Consider the following 24,810-nt stretch of genomic DNA (forward strand, 5'->3'; position numbering starts at 1 on the left):
CATGAGGAGACAGCTGAGGTACAGAGAGGAGGGTATTTAGGTCCATTATATTTAAAGGAAGATAAGACTGTGCAGACTTGGCAGTTTACTACATACCAGTCACACTTTAATAGAGCTTGTAGATAACATTATACTAATCGGCAACATACCACGGGTGGGGATGTGACTAATGGCCAGCAGCACTTGTTATTCAGTCTCCATTACCACAGCCTCACATTACCACAGTCTGTCCTGTCCATCTTCTCTGTACTTCATGTCTCCTCATGAACGCCTCATGTTCTCTAGGCAAAACAAGCCATTATAACTAATGAGAGGTATTTGGGAATATATTTATAATAAAGTAATATTTAAGTATTTTCAGTTATTTTATTTTAATTCTCAGAGAAACCCTTCAGCTATAAAATAAACCAGTAGGAGGTTGAGCTTTAGTATTTTCTGTGGATATGTAATAAAATACGTGAAAACAGGTGCTGGCAATAACCAGTAGAATAATCAATATATGAAGAAAAATATTTGAGTGGAAGAAGACATTCAAAGGATTCACAGTAACTAAGGACTATCATTAACTAAAATTCTGTAATGAACAGAGATCAGAATTTATAACATTCAACTAGACAGAACAAAGGTGCCAAAGACAAATGCATTATTTTAAAATTAGGGAGCATTACAGGTCCATAATACTAGGGGAGAATATCTCTGTAATATGGTGTATATGGGCTTGTGTTTAATAAGTCGAGATAGAATGAGGTCGACTTAACACCTATTATAGATGTTAAAATGTTTTCCATCTGTATTATGAAACACCGACCAATCAGTTTGGCTGGATTTGAGGACACAGTATGTCTCTGAAAACCCCAGAATTCATCTGGCTGATTCTGTCCTGTGTCACATCATCAATAAACACTAGGAACCCAGTGCCACTGGCAGCCATGCATGCCCAAGCCATCACACTGCCTCCGCCGTGTTTTACAGATGACGTTGTATGCTTTGGATCATAAGCTGTACCATGCCTTTGCCATATGTTTTTCTTTCCATCATTCTGGTAGAGGTTGATCTTGGTGTCATCTGTCCAAAGAATGTTCTTCCAGAAGTGTGCTGGTTTTTTAAGATGTTTTTTTTAGCAAAGTCCAATCTAGCCTTCTTATTCTTGAGGCTTATGAGTGGCTTGCACCGTGCAGTGAACCCTCTGTATTTACTTTCATGCAGTTTTCTCTTTATGGTAGATTTGGATATGGATACGCCTATATCCTGAATGTTGTTCACTTGGTTGGCTGTTGTGAAGGGGTTTCTCTTCACCATTGTAATTATTCTGCGAGCATCCACTACTGTTGTCTTCTGTGGGCGTCCAGGACTTTTTGCATTGTTGAGGTCGCCAGTGCTTTCTTTCTCAGAATGTACCAAACTGTCGATTTTTCCACTCCTAATAGTGTTGCAATGTCTCGGATGGGTTTTTTCTGTTTTTGCAGAAGAAGGATGGCTTGTTTCACCTGCACGGAGAGCTTCTTTGACCGCAAGATTACTTCTCAGCAAAATTTTCAAAATGCTAGCACCACACCTCAAATCAACTCCAGGCCTTTTATGTGCTTAATTGAGAATAAAATAATGAAGGAATTGCCCACACCTGCCCATCAAACAGCCTTTGAGTCAATTGTCCAATTACTTTTGGTCCCTTTAAAAACAGGGTGCCACATGTAAAGGAGCTGAAACTCCTAAACCCTTCATCCAATTTTAATGTGGATACCCTCAAATGAAAGCTAAAAGTCTGGACTTTATGTCCATGTTCATTATAAAACTATAACTTGAATATGTTTTAGTAAACAGGTAAAAATAAGAAAAATTGTGTCCTGTATGAAATAAAGATCTGGGGATTTCAGTGCTAGGTACCTTTCTTCTGTTGATCTCTCACTGCCCGGGAGCCAGTCCTGTCTGTGCATGTTTTACGCTATTGGAGGGTGAATGAGCTCATCCATTGCATTTTCCTCATTATGAATCTCATTTCACGAGTGCAAATATGTTTCTAGATAATTGTACATTTTAAATCAATACCTCATTTTTTTCCTTGAGCTTGGTGATCATAACGATAACAGGGACATCTTCTTGCCAAACCATCTGCCAGAAGTCATTGACTGTGTTTATCATTGGTCCTTGAGTAGCAATAAACCTCCTCTCTTTACCACCATAGCCCTGCCATAGATAAGGAAATTATTAGTTAATATAATAAGTGTATACATTATGCTATCATTTATGGACATACAGAGTGGATTTAGTGAGTGTGAATTTCATTATGTCTATCCTACAAACAGAATGTATGAAAGCTCCACTTTCCTCAACCATCTAGTGATGCAACATTTTTTACCCTATAATATATTTGTTGGGCGACTGTGTTAAAAATTTTCATGCTACGAATATATCATAAAAAATGGTCTTGGGTAAAAAAAGGAGTGACCAGGCTGCATATATAAGTCTCACAACTACAGAGCAAGCTGCACACAAAAAGCTGCTATTAAATCTGTTATTGGAACCATTCTTATTTAAATCAATAGGATGTTTGTGAAAGGCAAGGACATACCTGTTCTTCCAGAGCAACACATACCCTTTAAAGTCAATATGTGATCTAGATAATAGGACATACAGTATGACAGTGACGTGAAGGACATGGGACAATGGCAGATGTGACTAAATTAAAGGGATTATCCGATGATTAATGTAAAAAATGAAAGTCAAATATCATATAGTATCCAACCACCTCTTTCTAACAAACTAAGAACCAGCCCTGGACCTCACATGGACCCAGAGATCTCTCCATTCATTGCTTCTATTGCTCTGCTAGATTTATTTCAAGCTGGCAGCTTAGGAGGAATGCACTTTCCCGGGGTCATGTCCTTGCAATTTAACGTACAGAAGATCATTTGGGCTCCAAAACAATTGCACAACAGGATCAGCTGACTCAGTATGAAGACCAAATGGTGGTGGACACTGAGACTGTTACTCTATCAGCAATTAGAACTCATTGTAAGGCCTATTTCAGACAGGCGTTGCGGGAAAAGGTGCGGGTACGTTGCGGGAACATGCACGATTTTTCCGCGCGAGTGCAAAACATTGTAATGCATTTTGCACGCGCGTGAGAAAAATTGTGCATGTTTGGTACCCAAACCCGAACTTCTTCACAGAAGTTCGGGTTTGGGTTAGGTGTTCTGTAGATTGTATTATTTTCCCTTATAACATGGTTATAAGGGAAAATAATAGCATTCTGAATACAGAATGCATAGTAAAATATCACTGGAGGGGTTAAAAAAATAATAATAATTAACTCACCTTAATCCACTTGATTGCGCAGCCGGCATCGCTTCTGTCTTCTTTCTTTGCTGTGTGCAGGAACAGGACCTGTGGTGACGTCACTCCGATCATCACATGGTCCATCACATGATCCATCACCATGGTAAAAGATCATGTGATGGATCATGTGATGACCGGAGTGACGTCACCACAGGTCCTTTTCCTGCACACAGCAAAGAAAGAAGACAGAAGCGATGCCGGCTGAGCGATCAAGTGGATTAAGGTGAGTTAAATATTTTTTATTTTTTTTTAAACCCTCCAGCGCTATTTTACTATGCATTCTGTATTCAGAATGCTATTATTTTCCCTTATAACCATGTTATAAGGGAAAATAATAATGATCGGGTCTCCATCCCGATCGTCTCCTAGCAACCGTGCGTGAAAATCGCACCACATCCGCACTTGCTTGCGGATGCTTGCGATTTTCACGCAACCCCATTCATTTCTATGGGGCCTGCGTTACGTGAAAAACGCACAAAATAGAGCATGCTGCGAATTTCACGCAACGCACAAGTGATGCATGAAAATCACCGCTCATGTGAACAGCCCCATAGAAATGAATGGGTCGGGATTCAGTGCGGGTGCAATGCGTTCAACTCACGCATCGCACCCGCGCGGAATACTCGCCCGTGTGAAAGGGGCCTAAGAGATTTGATGGGTCTCTTGAGAAAATAAATAAAAACTCTGGCCAGTACCCATGATGCTATGTCAGATTGCACTATATAAATGAAGTCTCCAGGTGAGGGGAATTTGTATTAAACCACAGACAAACCGTAATTAAGAAAGCCATGCATATGTGGCATTGCTGAAACATGGTAGTGAATGTTCACAATATGAATGTTACATTTAATGTAAAAGATGGACACATCATACTCACCCTGATATAATTAGCATTTATATAGGTGCTCAATGCATCTTTTGGGTTCTTTGGTTTTAAACACACTCTGCTTACTTGATCTAAAGAAACCGGAATATTAAAGAAACAGAACAGGACATATGACCAAATATGCCAGTGCTTGCTATACTTCAGTTTATACGTAGAACATTAGGTACCATATATCGTAGGATTATATGTAGTAGTGTATGGAGAAAATGGGGTTCCTTGATTGAATATAGTGCTATACACTGCGTGCAGAATTATTAGGCAAATGAGTATTTTGACCACATCATCCTCTTTATGTATGTTGTCTTACTCCAAGCTCTATAGGCTCGAAAGCCTACTACCAATTAAGCATATTAGGTGATGTGCATCTCTGTAATGAGAAGGGGTGTGGTCTAATGACATCAACACCCTATATTAGGTGTGCATAATTATTAGGCAACTTCCTTTCCTTTGGCAAAATGGGTCAAAAGAAGGACTTGACAGGCTCAGAAAAGTCAAAAATAGTGAGATATCTTGCAGAGGGATGCAGCACTCTTAAAATTGCAAAGCTTCTGAAGCGTGATCATCGAACAATCAAGCGTTTCATTCAAAATAGTCAACAGGGTCGCAAGAAGCGTGTGGAAAAACCAAGGCGCAAAATAACTGCCCATGAACTGAGAAAAGTCAAGCGTGCAGCTGCCAAGATGCCACTTGCCACCAGTTTGGCCATATTTCAGAGCTGCAACATCACTGGAGTGCCCAAAAGCACAAGGTGTGCAATACTCAGAGACATGGCCAAGGTAAGAAAGGCTGAAAGACGACCACCACTGAACAAGACACACAAGCTGAAACGTCAAGACTGGGCCAAGAAATATCTCAAGACTGATTTTTCTAAGGTTTTATGGACTGATGAAATGAGAGTGAGTCTTGATGGGCCAGATGGATGGGCCCGTGGCTGGATTGGTAAAGGGCAGAGAGCTCCAGTCCGACTCAGATGCCAGCAAGGTGGAGGTGGAGTACTGGTTTGGGCTGGTATCATCAAAGATGAGCTTGTGGGGCCTTTTCGGGTTGAGGATGGAGTCAAGCTCAACTCCCAGTCCTACTGCCAGTTTCTGGAAGACACCTTCTTCAAGCAGTGGTACAGGAAGAAGTCTGCATCCTTCAAGAAAAACATGATTTTCATGCAGGACAATGCTCCATCACACGCGTCCAAGTACTCCACAACGTGGCTGGCAAGAAAGGGTATAAAAGAAGAAAATCTAATGACATGGCCTCCTTGTTCACCTGATCTGAACCCCATTGAGAACCTGTGGTCCATCATCAAATGTGAGATTTACAAGGAGGGAAAACAGTACACCTCTCTGAACAGTGTCTGGGAGGCTGTGGTTGCTGCTGCACGCAATGTTGATGGTGAATAGATCAAAACACTGACAGAATCCATGGATGGCAGGCTTTTGAGTGTCTTTGCAAAGAAAGGTGGCTATATTGGTCACTGATTTGTTTTTGTTTTGTTTTTGAATGCCAGAAATGTATATTTGTGAATGTTGAGATGTTATATTGGTTTCACTGGTAAAAATAAATAATTGAAATGGGTATATATTTGTTTTTTGTTAAGTTGCCTAATAATTATGCACAGTAATAGTCACCTGCACACACAGATATCCCCCTAAAATAGCTAAAACTAAAAACAAACTAAAAACTACTTCCAAAAATATTCAGCTTTGATATTAATGAGTTTTTTGGGTTCATTGAGAACATGGTTGTTGTTCAATAATAAAATTAATCCTCAAAAATACAACTTGCCTAATAATTCTGCACTCCCTGTATATTTGTTTTTTAGAATATTCGTCATTTTTTTCCATCTGAAGTGAACACTGAACACTGTTCACTTCAGATAGAAAAAAATGACGAATATTCTAAAAAACAAATATATAGCACTATATTGAATACAGTGCTATATATTTGTTTTTTAGAATATTCGTCATTTTTTTCCATCTGAAGTCATGATTCCTCCTTGCAGGGAGGAATTATGTGTTCAGATGGAAAAAATGATGAATATTCTACAAACGAATATATAGCACTATATTCTATAGTGCTATATATTCGTTTTTTAACGCCTGTATTGATCGCATAATATTTGCATATTACACGATCATTACCGTGCCGATTTTCGAGAAAAACAAAAAAGTAGAATATAACGAATATTCGAATTTGCGAATATTCCACAAATATTTTACAAAATATTGGCGAAATATCACGAATTCGAATATGACCCCTGCCGCTCATCACTACTGATCAATTTCATGTTATTCCATTCCACCATCGCAAGAGAGTTCGATGCTTGTTGTCCCCTTAAAGGGAGTCTGTCATGTAAATTTCACCAATATAACTACCAGCAATGGCCATCAGAATATTGTAAAATCATTATAACCATACCTTTATGGTATCTGGGTGTATATTCAATGTCCAGGAAAAGCACTTTTATTCCTATGAAAAAGGGTTCTAAGTAGAGATGAGCGAACTTCTGTTTTAAGTTCGGCGTCTAAAGTTCGGCTTCCGGTTAGCGGAGGATCCCGATATGGATTCCGAATTCCGTTGTGGTCCGTGGTAGCGGAATCAATAATCGGCCAGTATTGATTCCGCTACCACGGACCACAACGGAATTCGGAATCCATATCGGGATCCTCCGCTAACCGGAAGCCGAACTTTAGACGCCGAACTTAAAACAGAAGTTCGCTCATCTCTAGTTCTAAGTGCCCAACTGGGTGGGATTTCTTTTTCAAAGTGCCTAAACCCACCGCCCTTCCCCGTCTGCTCCTCCCCTAACCTCCCAATGCTTCCTCCACTCAACTGTGACGTCACAGTCATGGGAGCAAGGCCGGCATCAGCACCAGCATACCCAGACAAGTGCCGGGGCCCACTGTTCCTGGGGAACCCCGGGGATGCACCGACCACCAGTCCTAGAGATAAGTGGGGGGTGGTGGCAGCAGGGCCGTGGGAAATGACCGCTTCCATTCAGTGGCGTGCCAAGGACGGGGGGGCCAGGGGGCATTTTCGAGAGAAACAGGCTGATAATGAAGTTTATATTTGAAAAAGTCACATTTTGAATCCAGAGGGAAAAAGCAGTCTGGTCTGAAGCTGTTTGGGAACTGCACTTATAAAAGCAGACAAACAACGCGAGTTTGTGAGCTTTCTCGTGTTTGATTTCAAGTGTGTGTTTGTATTAAGTGTGTGACTTTAGATTAAGTGACTTGAGATTCAGGGACTTTAGCAGGGTACTACACTAAGTGAGTTGCTTATCACTGCACTGTATTGCATTTTTTCTTTTTACTTGCGTAATCCCCATTTAGTATGTGTTCCATTATTAACAGCTCAGTCCAGTGCACATTTTGTCTAATGTATACAGTCCTGGAACAGCCGTTTGAGGGTGCATATCTTTGTTCAAGGAAATATTGGATGAGGTGGCTCACACTGGGGTTCTTCCAGATCTGCTTTCTCAAGACCATATGGGAGGATTTAATATGTCAGTTTTATGTCATTTTTATTTAATCATCATTTTTAGTTTTATTCCCATTTATTTTATTTTTTTAATGTATATATTTTAGTGGTAGTATGTTTATTTATGGATAAAAATGTTAATGAAGGATTTATTTCACAATAATATGTAAGGAACGGAAACCCTATGAACATAAAACAAAAAAACGCAACAATGACGCCACAAAAACGCATCATTCTTTTCTAGAACAACATCACAATTAGGACACTAGATCTACATAGGGGATTTTGGAAGCACTACGTGCCAACAAAGGGACATTATTCCATGTGATGACAAAATCCAGTTCAGGATTTATATCTAACTCTGAAGATTCTGATTCTTCTTTTTAGAACTGACCCACATTTAACCCTACAAAAGGGAACTGGAAATTACACAGGTTCTAAGCCACTGATGAAGGAGCAAGAGGCTCCGAAACACGTCTGGCGTTATTTTGTTTTATCTAACTAAAGATCTTCTGGTCCGGACCAAGCAAAGTAAAAGGTATCCCAAGATAACAGCGCTTCATATCTACAGCTCAACCTCTGCGCACGGAGGTTTGAGCACGGAACTTTAATCACCTGACCCCCTTTGGGATCACGTGGTTTGGTCACGTGACCGCTTCAAACAGCGCACGGAGATACAGGAACGAGTGCCGCAGCATATACAGCTCCCTGGCGTCTGCCCCAGACAAGGAGAGACTACATATAGGAGTGAGGTAAGAGCCTCATATGAGGCAAATATTATTTGTCCACAGGAATGATGCCCAAAGGCAGGTAACTGCACCACTAAGTGGAACTATTATATTGAATAACACTGCCTTGAATGTTATTTTAGCACTGAATACTTATTGTGCAATGTGTCTTCATCTACATCGATCCTGCTGAATGTCATACTTTCTCACAGATATATTGGATACCATATTCCCTCACATATATTCTGTTGGATTAATAATATGAACATATACAAAAAGATTAATATAGACTTGCCAGGGTGTGGGAATAGAGGGGCGTGGATTCTATATAGTGGGCTGAGAAATTACATACTATCCTTAGGACCGTTGGAGGCTCTTACTAGGGATCTGACCCCCTTCGAGGCAGTATGTTTACAATCGTCTCCACCTACGCATTTAGTGTCTCTGGTGTACGGGATGCTGCAGGAGAATGCTGGACCGGCCTCTTCCTTGCCTTATGTTCGAGCTTGGGAGAGTGAACTTGAAAAAGTATTCTCTGCGGATCAATGGGAGAAATCATTTGTGCTGTCTCACAAGTCCTCCATTTGCTGTGGGGTACAAGAAAAGAACTTTAAGGTCCTTTCTAGGTGGTATAGGACCCCCGCTGTTTTGCATTCCTTTTATCCGGAGTGCTCTGACCTGTGTTGGAGATGTTTGGAGGAGGTGGGTACAATGTCCCATATTTGGTGGCATTGTAAGAAAATTGTTCCCTTCTGGTTGGCCCTAAACGAGTTATACAACTGTATGTCGGGCGCGACATCTGTTTGGACTCCGGAGGAAGCTTTGCTGTCAATGTTTGCCGGCTCTGTTCAGGTAGCTAGGAAAGGCCTCCTGAGATTTTTTATGCAGGCGGCTCGTGTGGTGTTGCCTAGACATTGGAAGTCACAGGAGGTCCCAAAGATGACAGAATGGTTAGAGACGTTCGAGAATATGCGCAGAATGGAGGAATTGATTGCGGAGGATGTGGGGCTAGACCAGAAATATTTGAAAGTGTGAATGCCATGGCTTCTGTTCAAGGAGTCCCAGGGGTTCTCTGACTGGCTAGAACGGACCAGTTCATCTCCGGTCATTTCAGATTGATGATGTTTGCTTATATGGAAGATACCTAGATATATGTCTTTACCCTTATGTGTTGTATATGTGTTGTTTGTTTATGTCTTCCCCGTATGTCTTGGTTTCATGTTTAGGCATAAGCTTCAGAAAATACTCTGTGTCGGGGGTTTTATAATTGTATGATCATCTATGCTCAGTTTGTGTAACCCTATTACTGATACTAATACCTGGGATTTGTTTTCCACATTGTACTAGTACATGTTGTTACTTTCTCAATCTGTATAACAGGATTGTACAAATTGTTATTATCTGTACCATGGTGCTTATGTTGTACCTGTGTATGCTATCATTTTTTGTTACTCAATAAAATGATTGAACAACAAAAAGATTAATATATATGGACTTTTATTACATCTTGATAAGTGACTACATCTATATTATAACCACAGAACAAACTATAGTAAACTTCGATATACCTTTGGATTAATAGGGGATGTATGTACAGTACAGCATTTACACTATATGTATATGTTAAGCAAGAAGGATTCTATTGCTTGACCTGCCCAAATAATGATATATATGTAAAGTATATGTGAGTTGGCCATATATATTAATTTGTGCCGATTCTCATACACGATACATATAACTAATATAGAAAGTGCTCCATTGTGTATTAATAAGCCTTTGCCTTTTTTGTATTTGGGGGGGGATTTCGTTATCCATGTTTTTATCATATACCTATTTTATTTTGTGTTTTTAATCTATATATACCCAGTATGTATTTGACCAGAAAGGAGGAGTGAGGAGCGTTTTTAATAAATTTTGTCTCCTATAGCACCAGTAGTGGGTGTTCCTGCCTTACTTTTATACTTACCATATATTTGTTCAAAATGTGAGCAAATTGCCCGTTTGGAATCGCACATCGAGTATCTAACCAGGTGAGTTTCAACACTGAGAAGCGTTGGCAATTTGGAACAGAGTTTGCTGCTCACTGAGCAGGCACTCTATGGGGTAGATGTGGAGGAAGGTAGAAGCATGGAGGCTCAGGAAAGTGAGGTAGCTAGCTGGGTAACAGTTAGAAAGTGGGGTAGAGGGAAGAGTGCCAGGGAGGCTAGCCCTGATCTGACACACCCCAACAAGTTTGCAAGGTTGGTAGATGAGGGGGATGTCAGTTCAGGGAGAGCACTGCTGCAGCCAGACACTTCCTCTGCCAGTCAGGGGAATGTCAGCTCCAGTAAGCAGGGGACCAGGAGAGCAGGGCAGGCCAGCCAGGTGCTGGTAGAGGGAGAGTCAATAATTAGGGTTACAGATAGGGTGATCTGTCACAAAGACTGGGATCCTCGAACGGTGTGTTGTCTTCCTGGCGCTCGAGTTTGACACATCGCGGATCGGGTTGACAGGTTACTGGGTGCGGCTGGAGAAGATCCAGCAGTCATGGTCCATATCGGAACCAATGACAAAAGTTAGAGGTATGTGAAGTGTCCCTAAAAATGCTTTAGGGATTTAGGTCACAAGCTTAGGGCAAGGACCTCAAAGGTAGTGTTTTCTGAAATACTAACGGAGATTATGGAGGTTAACAAGTGGCTCAAGAACTGGTGTAGGAAGGAGGGATTTAGGTTCCTGGAGAACTACAGGCTCTATTGTAGAGATGGGCTGCACCTCAATGGGGAAGGGGCAGCAGTTTTTGGGAGAAGATGGCTAGAAGGTTGGAGGAGTGTTTAACCCCTTAGGGACGCATGACGTACCGGTACGGCATGTTTCCCGAGTCTTTAAGGACCCATGACGTACCGGTACGTCATGTGTTGTTCCGATCACCGGCGGGCGGTGATCGAAACACGGTGCCTGCTCAAATCATTGAGCAGGCACCACGGCTAAATGCGCGGGGGGGTCCCGTGACCCCCCCGTGTCGGCGATCGCCGCAAACCGCAGGTCAATTCAGACCTGCGGTTTGCGGCTTTTAACTGGTGCGGCGGTGGTGCCATCGGGTCCCCAAGGAGCTGTGGGGGGGACCCGATGGCATGGAAGGCAGCGCGATGCCTTCCTGAGGCATCGGCGCTGCCTTCCGGTGAAGAGCCTGTGAGATCCAGCCCCCTGGATCTCACAGGCCCCGAAAGCTGTATGAGTAATACACACAGTATTACTCATACAGCCAATGCATTCCAATACAGAAGTATTGGAATGCATTGTAAAGGAATATACCCCCAAAAGTTCAAGTCCCAAAGTGGGACAAAAAATAAAGTGAAAAAAAAAGTTGAAAAAATAAAGTTTTCCCCCCAAAAAATGTAAAGTTTCAAGTAAAAATAAACAAAAACGTCATTTTCCCCAAATAAAGTTTAAAAAAATTGGTAAAAAATAGGGAAAAAAAAAAAGTATACATATTAGGTATCGCCGCGTCCGTACCGACCGGCTCTATAAACATATCACATGACCTAACCTTTCAGATGAATACCGTAAAAAATAAAAAATAAAAACTGTGCTAAATAAACCATTTTTTGTCACCTTACATCACAAAAAGTGTAATAGCAAGCGATCAAAAAGTCATATGCACCCCAAAATAGTGCCAATCAAACCGTGATCTCATCCCGCAGAAAATGAGATCCTACCTAAGATAATCGCCCAAAAACTGAAAAAACTATGGCTTCTCAGAATATGGAGACACTAAAACATGATTTTTTTTTTTGTTTCAAAAATTATATTATTGTGTAAAACTTACATAAATAAAAAAAAAGTATACATATTAGGTATCGCCGCGTCCGTATCAACCGGCTCTATAAAAATATCACATGACCTAACCCCTCAGATGAACACCGTAAAAAATTTAAAATAAAAACTGTGCTAAATAAACAATTTTTTGTCACCTTATATCACAAAAAGTGTAATAGCAAGCGATCAAAAAGTCACACGCACCCCAAAATAGTGCCAATAAAACCGTCATCTCATCCTGCAAAAATCATACCCTACCCAAGGTAATCCCCCAAATACTGAAAAAATTATGTCTCTCAGACTATGGAAACACTAAAACATGATTTTTTTTGGCTTCAAAAATGAAATCATTGTGTAAAACTTACATAAATAAAAAAAAAGTATACATATTAGGTATCGCCAAATCCGTGACAACCTGGTCTATAAAAATATCACATGATCTAACCTTGTCAGATGAATGTTGTAAATAACAAAAAATAAAAACGGTGCCAAAACAGCTATTTCTTGTTATCTTGCCTCACGAAAAGTGTAATATAGAGCAACCAAAAATCATATGTACCCTAAACTAGTACCAACAATACTGCCACCCTATCCCGTAGTTTCTAAAATGGGGCCACTTTTTTGGAGTTTCTACTCTAGGGGTGCATCAGGGGGGCTTCAAATGGGACATGGTGTCAAAAAAAAACAGTCCAGTAAAACCTGCCTTCCAAAAACCGTATGGCATTACTTTCCTTCTGCGCCCTGCCGTGTGCCCATACAGCGGTTTACGACCACATATGGGGTGTTTCTGTAAACTACAGAATCAGGGACATAAATATTGAGTTTGGTTTGGCTGTTAACCCTTGCTTTGTAAATTGCATCTCTATTTTCCAATAATTCTTGTGGAACACCCAAAGGGTTAACAAAGTATGTAAAATCAGTTTTGAATACCTTAAGGGGTGTAGTTAATAGAATGGGGTCATTTTTGGGTGGTTTCTATTATGTAAGCCTCGCAAAGTGACTTCAGACCTGAACTGGTCCCTAAAAATTGGGTTTTTGAAAATTTCGGAAGAATTTAAAGATTTGCTTCTAAACTTCTAAGCCTTGTAACATCCCCAAAAAATAAAATATCATTCCCAAAATGATCCAAACATGAAGTAGACATATGGGGAATGTAAAGTAATAACTATTTTTGTAGGTATTACTATGTATTATAGAAGTAGAGAAATTGAAACTTGGAAATTTGCATTTTTTTTCAAATTTTTGGTAAATTTTTTCTTTATTTTTTACCAGTGTCATGAAGTACAATATGTGACGAAAAAACAATCTCAGAATGGCCTGGATAACTCAAAGCGTTTTAAAGTTATCAGCACTTAACCACCTCAGCCCCCAGTGCTTAAACACCCTGAAAGACCAGGCCACTTTTTACACTTCTGACCTACACTACTTTCACCGTTTATTGCTCGGTCATGCAACTTACCACCCTAATGAATTTTACCTCCTTTTCTTCTCACTAATAGAGCTTTCATTTGGTGGTATTTCATTGCTGCTGACATTTTTACTTTTTTTGTTATTAATCGAAATTTAACGATTTTTTTGCAAAAAAATGACATTTTTCACTTTCAGTTGTAAAATTTTGCAAAAAAAACGAGATCCATATAGAAATTTTGCTCTAAATTTATTGTTCTACATGTCTTTGATAAAAAAAAAATGTTTGGGTAAAAAAAAAAATGGTTTGGGTAAAAGTTATAGCGTTTACAAACTATGGTACAAAAATGTGAATTTCCGCTTTTTGAAGCAGCTCTGACTTTCTGAGCACCTGTCATGTTTCCTGAGGTTCTACAATGGCCAGACAGTGGAAAAACCCCACAAATGACCCCATTTCGGAAAGTACACACCCTAAGGTATTCGCTGATGGGCATAGTGAGTTCATAGAACTTTTTATTTTTTGTCACAAGTTAGCGGAAAATGATGATTTTTTTATTTATTTTTTTTCTTCTTACAAAGTCTCATATTCCACTAACTTGTGACAAAAAATAAAAACTTCTATGAACTCACTATGCCCATCACGAAATACCTTGGGGTCTCTTCTTTCCAAAATGGGGTCACTTGTGGGGTAGTTATACTGCCCTGGCATTCTAGGGGCCCAAATGTGTGGTAAGGAGTTTGAAATCAAATTCTGTAAAAAATGACCTGTGAAATCCGAAAGGTGCTCTTTGGAATATGGGCCCCTTTGCCCACCTAGGCTGCAAAAAAGTGTCACACATCTGGTATCTCTGTATTCAGGAGAAGTTGAGGAATGTGTTTTGGGGTGTCTTTTTACATATACCCATGCTGGGTGAGATAAATATCTTGGTCAAATGCCAACTTTGTATAAAAAAATGGGAAAAGTTGTCTTTTGCCAAGATATTTCTCTCACCCAGCATGGGTATATGTAAAATGACACCCCAAAACACATTCCCCAACTTCTCCTGAGTACGGAGATACCAGATGTGTGACAATTTTTTGCAGCCTAGGTGGGCAAAGGGGCCCATATTCCAAAGAGCACCTTTCGGATTTCACAGGTCATTTTTTACAGAATTTGATTTCAAACTCCTTACCACACATTTGGGCCCCTAGAATGCCAGGGCAGTATAACTACCCCACAAGTGACCCCATTTTGGAAAGAAGACACCCCAAGGTATTCCGTGAGGGGCATGGCAAGTTCCTAGAATTTTTTATTTTTTGTCACAAGTTAGTGGAAAATGATGATTTTTTTTTTTTTTTTTTTTCATACAAAGTCTCATATTCCACTAACTTGTGACAAAAAATAAAAAATTCCATGAACTCACTATGCCCATCAGCGAATACCTTGGGGTCTCTTCTTTCCAAAATGGGGTCACTTGTGGGGTAGTTATACTGCGCTGGCATTCTAGGGGCCCAAATGTGTGGTAAGGAGTTTGAAATCAAATTCTGTAAAAAATGACCTGTGAAATCCGAAAGGTGCTCTTTGGAATATGGGCCCCTTTGCCCACCTAGGCTGCAAAAAAGTGTCACACATCTGGTATCTCTGTATTCAGGAGAAGTTGAGGAATGTGTTTTGGGGTGTCTTTTTACATATACCCATGCTGGGTGAGATAAATATCTTGGTCAAATGCCAACTTTGTATAAAAAAATGGGAAAAGTTGTCTTTTGCCAAGATATTTCTCTCACCCAGCATGGGTATATGTAAAATGACACCCCAAAACACATTCCCCAACTTCTCCTGAGTACGGAGATACCAGATGTGTGACACTTTTTTGCAGCCTAGGTGGGCAAAGGGGCCCATATTCCAAAGAGCACCTTTCGGATTTCACAGGTCATTTTTTACAGAATTTGATTTCAAACTCCTTACCACACATTTGGGCCCCTAGAATGCCAGGGCAGTATAACTACCCCACAAGTGACCCCATTTTGGAAAGAAGAGACCCCAAGGTATTCGCTGATGGGCATAGTGAGTTCATGGAAGTTTTTATTTTTTGTCACAAGTTAGTGGAATATGAGACTTTGTATGAAAAAAAAAAAAAATAATAATATATCAGCATTTTCCACTAACTTGTGACAAAAAATAAAAAATTCTAGGAACTCGCCATGCCCCTCACGGAATACCTTGGGGTGTCTTCTTTCCAAAATGGGGTCACTTGTGGGGTAGTTATACTGCCCTGGCATTTTCCAGGGGCCCTAATGTGTGGTAAGTAGGTAAATGACCTGTGAAATCCTAAAGGTGCTCTTTGGAATATGGGCCCCTTTGCCCACCTAGGCTGCAAAAAAGTGTCACACATGTGGTATCGCCGTATTCAGGAGAAGTTGGGGAATGTGTTTTGGGGTGTCATTTTACATATACCCTTGCTGGGTGAGAGAAATATCTTGGCAAAAGACAACTTTTCCCATTTTTTTATACAAAGTTGGCATTTGACCAAGATATTTCTCTCACCCAGCATGGGTATATGTAAAATGACACCCCAAAACACATTCCCCAACTTCTCCTGAGTACGGCGATACCAGATGTGTGACACTTTTTTGCAGCCTAGATGCGCAAAGGTGCCCAAATTCCTTTTAGGAGGGCATTTTTAGACATTTGGATACCAGACTTCTTCTCACGCTTTGGGGCCCCTAGAATGCCAGGGCAGTATAAATACCCCACATGTGACCCCATTTTGGAAAGAAGACACCCCAAGGTATTCAATGAGGGGCATGGCGAGTTCATAGAATTTTTTTTTTTTTGGCACAAGTTAGCGGAAATTGATATTTTTAATTTTTTTCTCACAAAGTCTCCCGTTCCGCTAACTTGGGACAAAAATTTCAATCTTTCATGGACTCAATATGCCCCTCACGGAATACCTGGGGGTGTCTTCTTTCCGAAATGGGGTCACATGTGGGGTATTTATACTGCCCTGGCATTCTAGGGGCCCTAAAGCGTGAGAAGAAGTCTGGAATATAAATGTCTAAAAAATTTTACGCATTTGGATTCCGTGAGGGGTATGGTGAGTTCATGTGAGATTTTATTTTTTGACACAAGTTAGTGGAATATGAGACTTTGTAAGAAAAAAAATATATAATTCCACTAACTTGGGCCAAAAAAATGTCTGAATGGAGCCTTACAGGGGGGTGATCAATGACAGGGGGGTGATCAATGACAGGGGTGTGATCAATGACAGGGGGGTGATCAATGACAGGGGGGTGATCAATGACAGGGGGGTGATCACCACAGTCATTGATCACGCCCCTGTAAGGCTTCATTCAGACGTCCGGATGCGTTTTGCGGATCCGATCCATCTATCAGTGCATCCGTAAAAATCATGCGGACATCTGAATGGAGCTTTACAGGGGGTTGATCAATGACAGGGGTGTAATCAATGACAGGGGGGTGATCAGGGAGTCTATATGGGGTGATCACCACAGTCATTGATCATGCCCCTGTAAGGCTTCATTCAGACGTCCGGATGCGTTTTGCGGATCCGATCCATCTATCAGTGCATCCGTAAAAATCATGCGGACATCTGAATGGAGCTTTACAGGGGGGTGATCAGGGAGTCTATATGGGGTGATCACCACAGTCATTGATCATGCCCCTGTAAGGCTTCATTCAGACGTCCGGATGCGTTTTGCGGATCCGATTCATCTATCAGTGGATCCGTAAAAATCATGCGGACGTCTGAATGGAGCTTTACAGGGGGGTAATCAATGACAGGGGGGTAATCAATGACAGGGGGGTGATCAGGGAGTCTATATGGGGTGATCACCACAGTCATTGATCACGCCCCTGTAAGGTTTCATTCAGACGTCCGGATGCGTTTTGCGGATCCGATCCATCTATCAGTGCATCCGTAAAAATCATGCGGACATCTGCATGGAGCTTTACAGGGGGTTGATCAATGACAGGGGTGTAATCAATGACAGGGGGGTGATCAGGGAGTCTATATGGGGTGATCACCACAGTCATTGATCATGCCCCTGTAAGGCTTCATTCAGACGTCCGGATGCGTTTTGCGGATCCGATCCATCTATCAGTGCATCCGTAAAAATCATGCGGACATCTGAATGGAGCTTTACAGGGGGGTGATCAGGGAGTCTATATGGGGTGATCACCACAGTCATTGATCATGCCCCTGTAAGGCTTCATTCAGACGTCCGGATGCGTTTTGCGGATCCGATCCATCTATCAGTGCATCCGTAAAAATCATGCGGACATCTGAATGGAGCTTTACAGGGGGGTTATCAGGGAGTCTATATGGGGTGATCACCACAGTCATTGATCATGCCCCTGTAAGGCTTCATTCAGACGTCCGGATGCGTTTTGCGGATCCGATCCATCTATCAGTGCATCCGTAAAAATCATGCGGACATCTGAATGGAGCTTTACAGGGGGGTGATCAATGACAGGGGTGTAATCAATGACAGGGGGGTGATCAGGGAGTCTATATGGGGTGATCACCACAGTCATTGATCATGCCCCTGTAAGGCTTCATTCAGACGTCCGGATGCGTTTTGCGGATCCGATCCATCTATCAGTGGATCCGTAAAAATCATGCGGACGTCTGAATGGAGCTTTACAGGGGGTTGATCAATGACAGGGGGGTAATCAATGACAGGAGGGTGATCAGGGAGTCTATATGGGGTGATCAGGGGCTAATAAGGGGTTAATAAGTGACGGGGGGGGGGGTGTAGTGTAATATACAGCGTCTAATATACCTGTTAGGGGTTAAAAAAATCACATCTCCAGCCTGCCAGCGAACGATCGCCGCTGGCAGGCTGGAGATCAACTCTCTTACCTTCCGTTCCTGTGAGCGCGCGTTCACAGGAAATCTCGCGTCTCGCGAGATGACGCACGGATGCGTCCAGGAGGAATGAATCAACCACCTTCCGGACGCATCCGTGCGTTAGGCGGTCGGGAGGTGGTTAAAGTGACACTGGTCAGATTTGCAAAAAATGTCCAAGTCCTTAAGGTGAAATAGGGCTGAGTCCTTAAGGTGTTAAACTAGGGACTAGAGGGAAGAAGAATTACATTATAGGAAGGGAAGATTGGGCGGTTAACGTACAGGGCTACAGTCTGTTTAGAAAGGATCGTCAAAACCGGAGAGGGGGAGGGGTTTGCCTTTATGTAAAGTCCTGTTTAAAGCCCACACTCCAAGAAGATATAAGTGAGGGACATGAACATGTGGAGTCACAATGGGTAGAAATACATGGAGGAAAAAACAATAATAAAATACTAATAGGAGTTTACTATAAGCCACCAAATATACCAGAGTCCACGGAAAATCTACTTCTAAGTGAAATAGACTAGTCGGCAAATCATAATGAGGTTGTTATTATGGGGGGCTTCAACTACCCGGATATAGACTGGGAAACTAAAACCTGTACATCTCATAAAGGAAACAGGTTCTTGGCAATACCCAAAAGCAATTACCTTTCCAGACTGATCAGGACTCAAATAGAGGGATGGCCACACTGGACTTAGTATTAACCAATAGATCTGACAGAACAACAGATGTGCAGGTTGGGGGACACCTGGGAAATAGTGACCATAAAGTAATAACCTTCCAATTGTCATTCAAAAGAGTGTTTCTTCAGGGAGGAACAATATAAAACTTCAAAAAAGCTAAATTTTGCCAACTAACAGAGGCCATAGGCCTAACTAACTAGGACAAAGTCCTCAAAAATAAAAATACAGCCACAAAATGGGATATTTTTAAAAGCATCCTAAAATCTAATTGTCAGAGGTACATACCTTTTGGGAATAAAAGGTTAAGGAACAAGAAAAAGACTATGTGGATAAATAGAAATGTAAAGAAAGCAATAAATGACAAAAAGAAAGCATTTAAAATCATTAAAACAGGAGGGTAGCTTTTCCATTGAAAAACTATAAGGAAAAAAATAGAATATGTAAAAGACAAATAAAAGGAGCCAAACTAGATACCGAGAGATTAATTGCCAAAGAAAGTAAAACTAACCCTAAAATGTTCTTCAATTTTATAAATAGTAGAAAGTATAAATCTGAAGGTGTCGGCCCTCTACAGAGTGATGAGGGGGGAGTTGCAGAGAGCGATGAGGAGAAAGCAAAGCTATTAAATATTTTTTTCTCCACTGTATTCACTGAAGAAAATAAACAGTCAGATAAAATACAGAATGTAAAAGTAAATTCCCCATTAAAAATACCCTGTCTGACCCAGGAAGAAGTAAAGCAGCATCTTAAAAAGATTAAAATATACAAATCGCCGGGACCAGATGGCATACACCCCTTTATCCTAAGAGAATTAAGTAATGTCATAGCCAGACCCTTATTTCTGATATTTAAGGACTCTATACTGACAGGGAGTCTTCCACAGGATTGGCGCATAGCAAATGCGGTGCCAATATTTATAAAGGGTCCAAAAACAGAGCCCGGAAACTATAGGCCGGTAAGTTTAACATCTGTCATGGGTATACTGAAGGTTTTTTAAGAGATGCTATCGTGGAGAACCTCAATGAAAATAAGCAAATAACGCCACATCAGCATGTAAGTGATCGGTCATGTCAAACTAATTTAATCAATTTCTAGACTTGATCGCGGAAAATCAATGGATGTCGTATACCGTATTTTGCGCCCTATAAGACGCACCGGCCCATAAGACACACCTTTTGGTGGGTTTTGAACTAATGGTGGTCTGTGGATGACACTATTATGGGGGATCTGTTGAGGACACTGTTATGGGGGATCTGTGGGTGACACTGTTATGGGGGATCTGTGGGTGACACTGTTATGGGGGATCTGTGGGTGACACTGTTATGGGGGATCTGTGGGTGACACTGTTATGGGGGATCTCTGGATGGCTCTTATTGGGGTCTCTGTATGGCACTGTTATGGGGGGGATCTGTGGATGACACATATATAGCATCTTATGCTATGTGTCATCCACAGATCCCCCCCATAATAGTGTCCCTGCGGTGTGAATGACACCCAATACAGGGGGTGGGGGTCGCATCTGGTTTTATAATGACAGCGGGGCCCGTGCAGTGACTGTATTCTACTACACGGGCCCCGCTCACTGTATATAATCTTATCTATAATTGTAGGCATTGTTAATATATAAAAGTTCAGGGTAATCAGCGCCTGTATACCGTACTTACAAGCGCTCGGAGCAGAGAGGAGGGAGGAGGCAGGCCGGGAGGACGGGCGCTGGCAGCGTGAGTCACTTTGTCATGCGCGCACGCCGCCTGCTTTATTTATAAAGTGGGCGGCACAGGCGCGTGACGTAGTGATTCACGCTGCCAGCGCCCGTCCTCCCGGCCTGCCTCCTCCCTCCTCTCTGCTCCGAGCGCTTGTAAGTACGGTATACAGGCGCTGATTACCCTGAACTTTTATATATTAACAATGCCTACAATTATAGATAAGATTATATACAGTGAGCGGGGCCCGTGTAGTAGAATACAGTCACTGCACGGGCCCCGCTGTCATTATAAAAGCAGATGCCGGCCCCCAGCCGCTCCTCCCTCTCAGCTGATACTCCCGCCGCGCGGCATTGCGGCGTATCATTGAAAATTCGGAAAAAATGCAGCATTCGCCCCATAAGACGCACTGCTATTTTCCCCCCACTTTTGGGGGAACAAAAGTGCATCTTATAGGGCAAAAAATATGGTATATGGACTTCCTCAAAGCATTTGACACTGTACCACATAAAAGGTTAGTATATAAAATGAGAATGCCTATTAATGGTACACACTCAGATTGGGTCACTGTCACTAGTGGAGTACCTCAGGGGTCAGTATTGGGCCCTATTCTCTTCAATATATTTATTAATGATCTTGTAGAAGGCTTGCACAGTAAAAAATATTATTTTTTGCAGATGACACTAAACTATGTAAAGTGATTAACACGGAAGAGGACAGTATACTGCTATAGATGGATCTGGATAGATTGGAGACTTGGGCAAATAAGCGGCAGATGAGGTTTAACACTGACAAATGTAAGGTTATGCACATGGGAAGGAATAATGCAAGTCACCAAGTACTGTATATACTAAATGGTAAAACACTGGGTAACACTGACATGGAAAAGGATCTAGGAATTTTGGTGAACAGCAAACTAAGCTGTAGAAACCAGAGTCAGGCAGCTGCTGCCAAGGCCAATAAGATAATGGGTTGCATGAAAAGGGGCATAAGTGCCCATGATGAGAACATAGTCCTGCCACTTTAAAAATCACTAGTCAGACCACACATGGAGTACTGTGTACAGTTCTGGGCTCCTGTGAACAAGGCAGACATAGCAGAGCTGGAGAGGGTCCAGAGGAGGGCAACTAAAGTAATAACTGGAATGGGGAGACTACAGTACCCTGAAAGATTATCAAAATTAGGGTTATTAACTTTAGAAAAAAGACAACTGAGGGGAGATCTAATTAATATGTATAAATATATCAGGGGTCAGTACAGAGATCTATCCCATCATCTATTTATCCCCAGGACTGTAACTGTGACAAGGGGACATCCTCTGCGTCTGGAGGAAAGAAGGTTTGTACACAAACATAGAAGAGGATTCTTTACGGTAAGAGCAGTGAGACTATGGAACTCTCTGCCTGAGGAGGTGGTGAAGGTGAGTACAATAAAAGAGTTCAAGAGGGGCCTGGATGTATTTCTGGAGTGTAATAATATTACAGGCCATAGCTACTAGAGAGGGGTCGTTGATCCAGGGAGTTATTCTGATTGCCTGATTGGATCAACTTGCAGGAAAACAGGCTGAACTGGATGGACAAATGTCTTTTTTCAGCCTTATGTACTATGTTACTATGTTAAAAGTGGCATGCGCCTTTTGATATGAGGTGAAACAAATCACCACTTTTGATTTGTAATGTTAGTATTCTTTGTCACAAATTACGCCATTATTGATAAATGTCCTCCAATATGTCCAATACTGTTCTGCAAAATGTCATCTGCGGACCCATTGAAGTCAATGGGTCTACAAAAAATGCGGATGCAACATGGACAGCATCCGTATTTTGCGGATCTGTGATTTGTGGACCACAAAACATAAGGTTGCATACATGGGGCTTAAAGACAGCAGATTACCATGGAATAGCATCATGGCATTCCAGGACATTACAATGATGGCCTTCGTATTAGAACACCAGACACTATTGGAGCTGCTCATTCCTTTGCAGGAGGGCGACCTACATGATTACAGTCTACAGCAAGTATGTACGGAGGTTCTCCAACTGCCTCTGTGGTCACAGATAGATAGATCGATCCTGAGTTACATGATTTTAGAGGGAAAATGTCACAATTTCTTCACATACTGAAGATTTAGAAATCTGTAAAATTGTGACCTCTACTGGACATATAGTATGCAGCAGCCTCTACAGCTCAGCTACTGTTCACTTGGTAATAGAACAAAGGTAACCAGTTGACAACTATCTATCTATCTATCTATCTAGATGAAAAAAAAGGTATAATGGGCAGCACAGCAGTACTTTAGTAGATATGGGGTGCCAGCGGCTGAGAGGGCGATTCACCAACAGCAAAAATAAAAAAGAAAGCTCCATGGCACTTCCAAACAAAAAAAGATGTGCGTTTATTCACTAGTTAGCGACGTTTCAGTCCTCTCAATTGGACCTTTCTCAAGCAGTGACAAAGATACAATGGTGCCCAAGACAGATATATATTCACCCCCATGATAATTAATAATCAAAAAGCAAATGAGTACATAAATCAAATTAATACATAATCTAAATCTAAAAACACTAAGTAATTCCACTGTGTACATGTAAAAAAAATCTGATAAACATGATTATCTTGTAGACAATTCATAATAATGCGTACCCTTTACAGATAAACATAATCAATCCATAATTGATAATAATTTAAAATGCCACACAAATGTGAACTCTCAGGTGCATGATCAAAATTTCTAATAGAAGGGATTAGAAGGCGTACTAACCAGCATGCAGCCAACATATGTGTTCAGCGTTTCCTAATGCACACTGCGCATGCCCAGTTTCAGTAATGAAAGCGGCACTCAATCTGTGTTCACGTGACATAAGATCACATGACCGCAGTGTCACATGATCGCCGCCGGGCGCCATGCTCTCACTGGAACGCATCATGACAGCGCTACCGTCACGTGATCGAAGATCACTGATTCACGCATTCAGCCGCCCGCTGTCCACAGACTGTATAATTATTTATATATGCGAAGTAATATATTGGAAGTCCATGTATATCTTGCCATCCAATTGGTCAATTAATATAAACGTAAATATAAGGAAACATTATATCTGGAGACAAACGGGGCGCTGTATCCACAAACATGGATTCCCACTGGGTTAGACACAGTTTCCACCGTGTCAAAACCAAGTTGGGGGGACCACACACATATTGGGTATCTGTATAGCAGAGACCAAACAAAATTGCGCAAAACCACAAATCCAATCGGGAAAGAGTATATATATATATATATATATATATATATATATATAAAAAAGTATTAAATGTGCCATGGACCCTCAGTACATCACAACATACACCCATTACGGTGCATGGGACAGTCTGAAAAATATATCCCAAAAGGTCAACCCCGAAAAAAATCTGTGTGACCATGTATGGAGTATAATAGTCCATCCAGCACGAAAGTACATAGTTAATCCCAACTTTTATAGACCAACCGTCACGTCCAAATCTCCGTATTTAGATTTATAATATGTATTAATTTGATTTATATACTAATTGCTTTTTGATTATTAATTATCATGGGGGTAAATATATATCTGTCTTGGGCACCATTGTATCTTTGTCATTGCTTGAGAAAGGTCCCATTGAGAGGACTGAAACATCGGTATCTGGTGAATAAACGCAAATCTTTTATGTTTGGGAGTGCCGTGGAGTTTTCTTTTTTATCTATCCATCTATCTATCTATGTGTCTGTCTATCTATCTATCTATCAAAACAAGGTAAATATAAGCGCGTTCAGCACGAAACGGCCGTCGCTTGTTCACCTGTGTGAAGCTCTTGGCGTCCTGCCCGATGCCGTCCTCCGCGATTGTGGAATAAAGGCATTATTGAAGTACGCTGGTGAGTGCCGCCCGATTTCATTTCTTCATATGGTGTAAATATAAGCCAGGTTCTGTT

The 24,810-nt window shown here is 41.3% G+C and overlaps 1 protein-coding gene across 1 annotated transcript in view; it reads right to left on the reverse strand.

The window, feature by feature from the left end:
* The window catches only part of PTPRR (protein tyrosine phosphatase receptor type R), a 180,944-nt gene that overhangs the window by 22,851 nt on the left and 133,283 nt on the right, over nt 1-24,810 (reverse strand). Inside the window, exons 9-10 of the mRNA XM_040409908.1 lie at nt 4,214-4,293; nt 2,047-2,184 (exon numbers count right to left, since the gene is read on the reverse strand). Coding sequence (XP_040265842.1) covers nt 2,047-2,184; nt 4,214-4,293 — 218 coding nt within the window. The remainder of the gene's footprint in view (nt 1-2,046; nt 2,185-4,213; nt 4,294-24,810) is intronic.

The sequence above is a fragment of the Bufo bufo genome, chromosome 1 (genome assembly GCF_905171765.1).
Source record: "Bufo bufo chromosome 1, aBufBuf1.1, whole genome shotgun sequence".
NCBI classification, from domain to species: domain Eukaryota; kingdom Metazoa; phylum Chordata; class Amphibia; order Anura; family Bufonidae; genus Bufo; species Bufo bufo.